Source organism: Lipotes vexillifer, unplaced genomic scaffold (genome assembly GCF_000442215.2).
Source record: "Lipotes vexillifer unplaced genomic scaffold, Lipotes_vexillifer_v1.1 scaffold504, whole genome shotgun sequence".
NCBI classification, from domain to species: Eukaryota; Metazoa; Chordata; class Mammalia; order Artiodactyla; family Lipotidae; genus Lipotes; species Lipotes vexillifer.
This window is the reverse complement of record NW_006785225.1, coordinates 727584-730438: the sequence shown is the minus strand read 5'-3', so window position 1 is coordinate 730438 and position 2855 is coordinate 727584. Positions and strand designations below refer to the sequence as shown.

General features: G+C 48.6%; 1 protein-coding gene across 1 annotated transcript in view; it reads left to right on the top strand.

Moving 5' to 3' along the window:
- Positions 1-2855, top strand: part of SLC9A5 (solute carrier family 9 member A5) — an 18244-nt gene that overhangs the window by 316 nt on the left and 15073 nt on the right. Inside the window, exon 2 of the mRNA XM_007457287.1 lies at positions 1-89. This exon is cut by the window's left edge and continues 3 nt beyond it. Coding sequence (XP_007457349.1) covers positions 1-89 — 89 coding nt within the window. The remainder of the gene's footprint in view (positions 90-2855) is intronic.

Genomic DNA, 2855 nt, shown 5'->3' with positions numbered 1-2855 from the left:
GTTGGCGCTCTGCCGCTGGCAGTGGCACGAGGTGGAGGCGCCCTACCTGGTAGCCCTCTGGATCCTGGTGGCCAGCCTGGCTAAAATCGGTGAGTGCGTGTGTGCGTGCGCCAGGGCCGGCGGCCGTCATTGGACCCGCCCCCAACCCCTAGTCCCCAGATCCGGGCCGGCTTCTTGCACAGTGCCCCGACCTAGCTTCCGATTCCACAAATCCAGGCTCTCACATTGTTTCTGCGCCTCCTCTTGTTGATCTCCCTCCTCCCCCTCTCCTCGAGTGGGAGCCCTGAGGATTTGCCTTCTCAAAGGGCTGCCCCAGCTCTCTCCAGCCCCATCCCTAGATTCCTTTGCCCTTTCCTCTCTTCTCCTTGAAGTAAGCTCTTTGATCTGGGCTCTCTTCCACCAATCCCCAGCCTCCTAAAAGCTTCTGTCAGCAGTGAAAACGTGTGGGGACATTGAGGGGATGGTGTTCTCCTGCAAACCCAGGCATCCTGGTTCTGAGGAAGCAGCCTTTCCTGGAGGCCACCGCCAAGTGTCCATTCTTTTGGGATACTAAACTGCCACTTTTCCTCTATCCCCCCTCTGCTCCCCTAAAGGTGCCCCCTTCTTGTGCCTAGCTGTGCCCCCCGCCCCAATTCAGGTCTACCTTCTTCCCACCTCAGGATATAAGAAACTTCCATTTATTGGGTCTTTATACTCTGTACTGCCTGCACTAGATGCTTTCATACATCCAGTCTCCTTCAGTCTGCACAATAAAGGTTGTGCTTCAGACTCCTTTCCTTGAATAGAGCTGCTTTTCCTTGCCTCTGCCCCTTCCTCCCCACTTCTGAGCAGCCAGTGGTCCCTCCTCCCACCACAGACCCTCCCTTCCTCTCCCTGTTGTGCAGGCTCTGCTGTGGGGGTGACTAATTATAGCTGAGCTGTTGCTACTCACTCCCCATCTATGCAGGCACAGCCTGTACTCCAGTCTCACCAATACAGTCTTCATGTAGGAATCACACAGTCTAGGATTTGCCCCCTTCTCCCCCCAGGGACACAGCTGGGGGTGGGGCTGGGCAGGAACAGAAGAACTCTCCACTCTGCTGTGGCAGCCCATTAATAATGGAAAATGGGGCTTGAAATGCCCTCAGGGAGCCTAGTGCTGTCAGAGAACAGCTTTTCTGAAGGGTTTTTACTGGGATTAATACATGCTCTGGAGATAAGGATGGAATAAAGTCCCTGAAGGAGAGGAAACGGGGACCAAAGGTAGGGGTGAGTGTGGGAAGAGCTATGGCTGAGCTCACCTTAGGGTCTGGCAGCAATGAGAGCAAGGTGGGAGGAGCCTCAGATTTGGGAGACAAGAATTGGGTTTGCTGAGAAGTCTGCCAGTTGGAGAGTTCCTGTCTTATTTAGGGTTTACAGCAATGACTGTAGTTTCCCCCATAAATCATAGTGCTTTTTCTAGCTTGGATGACATCTCCTATGGAGGTAGAAGAGAGCCTTTTTCTCATCAAACAAAACAAAACAAAACAAAATCCCTGGGATTGGGGGCAGGGGAGATGGGTAGAATGTCCCCCAGCTTCATTACCAGGAGATTTTTTTTTCCCTTTTATTCACCAAATATTTATGAAGATCCCACCATGTGCCAGGCACTGTCCTAGGCTCTCTGGGTACAGCTTCCAAAGGGCACTGTCTTGGCATTGGGTCTCACACAGCCTAACACAGAGGCTTCCCTCATTACCCACCACTCTAGGGATTGTCTGGGGAGAGGTGCTCATCTGGTCTCAGGTCCCAAGGGAAAGCCAAAACAGTTTATATTAGGAGGCAAAGGTAGGAGTGGCAATAGCGCTAGAAAACCTCCTCTTCTTTCCTAGGGACAGATCTGTTATTATTTTCTCCCAGAGTCATACTGAATTAACATTTGCTGAGATCCTATTACGTGTCTGACATTCTGTTAGGAAAATTCACACTATATCATTTTATCCTCACCCTGTGTGATGGGTATTTTTTCCCATATTACAGGAGAAGAAACTGAAATTCAGGTAAATTAAATAATTTGCCTGAGATCACACAATTAGGAAGGAATGGAGCCAGAAGAAGAACTGGATCTCTGACTGCTAAACTTAATGCTTTTTAAACTACTGAGTCCTTAGTGAGCCTATATAATGAAAAGCACATTGGGCTAGGAGGTCTACAGTGCTCCTAGGAGGTATGATATGCATTATGGTCTAGTTCGAGAGGCAGGGCACAATAATACAATAATAGATAACATTTATAGAGTGCTTACTGTAAACCACTGGACTAAGTGCTTTTGAGTAGACTGCCTTACTTAAACTTCACAACAATCCTATGAGATCATTAGTGTTTTTATCCCCATTTTACTGATGGGAAAACTGAAAGTCAAAGAGGTGAAGTTATTTGCTCCAAGGTCACAGAACTAGTAAATGGAAGAGCTAGGCTTTAAACCCAGGCAGCCTGACTCCAGAGGTCCTGATTTTTACAGCTGTGTTATGCATAAAACTATACCTAGTATTTGCTGAGATTCAAATAATGGCAATGGATAAGGGAGATCAGAGAAAGGTGAGGCCCTTCAAGGATGAGAGTAGAGAGGAGGGGGCATTTTCAGAGGTGGAAAAAGTAAGCAAAGGTCTAGGTTACCATGACAGGAGCACCAAGAAACAGACAACTTTGGCTGCCGTGGGGGATTTAGGCTGGAGATTCTAGCAGTCCTGAATTTTTCTTCTTCCTTGGTCCCAGTGTCAGGGGTCTCGACTTTGAATAAACTTCTAAGACTGGGAGGTTATAGGCCAGTGTGTGTGTGTGTGTGTGTGTGTGTGTGTGTGTGTGTGTGTGTGTGTGTGTGTGTGTGTGTGTGTGTG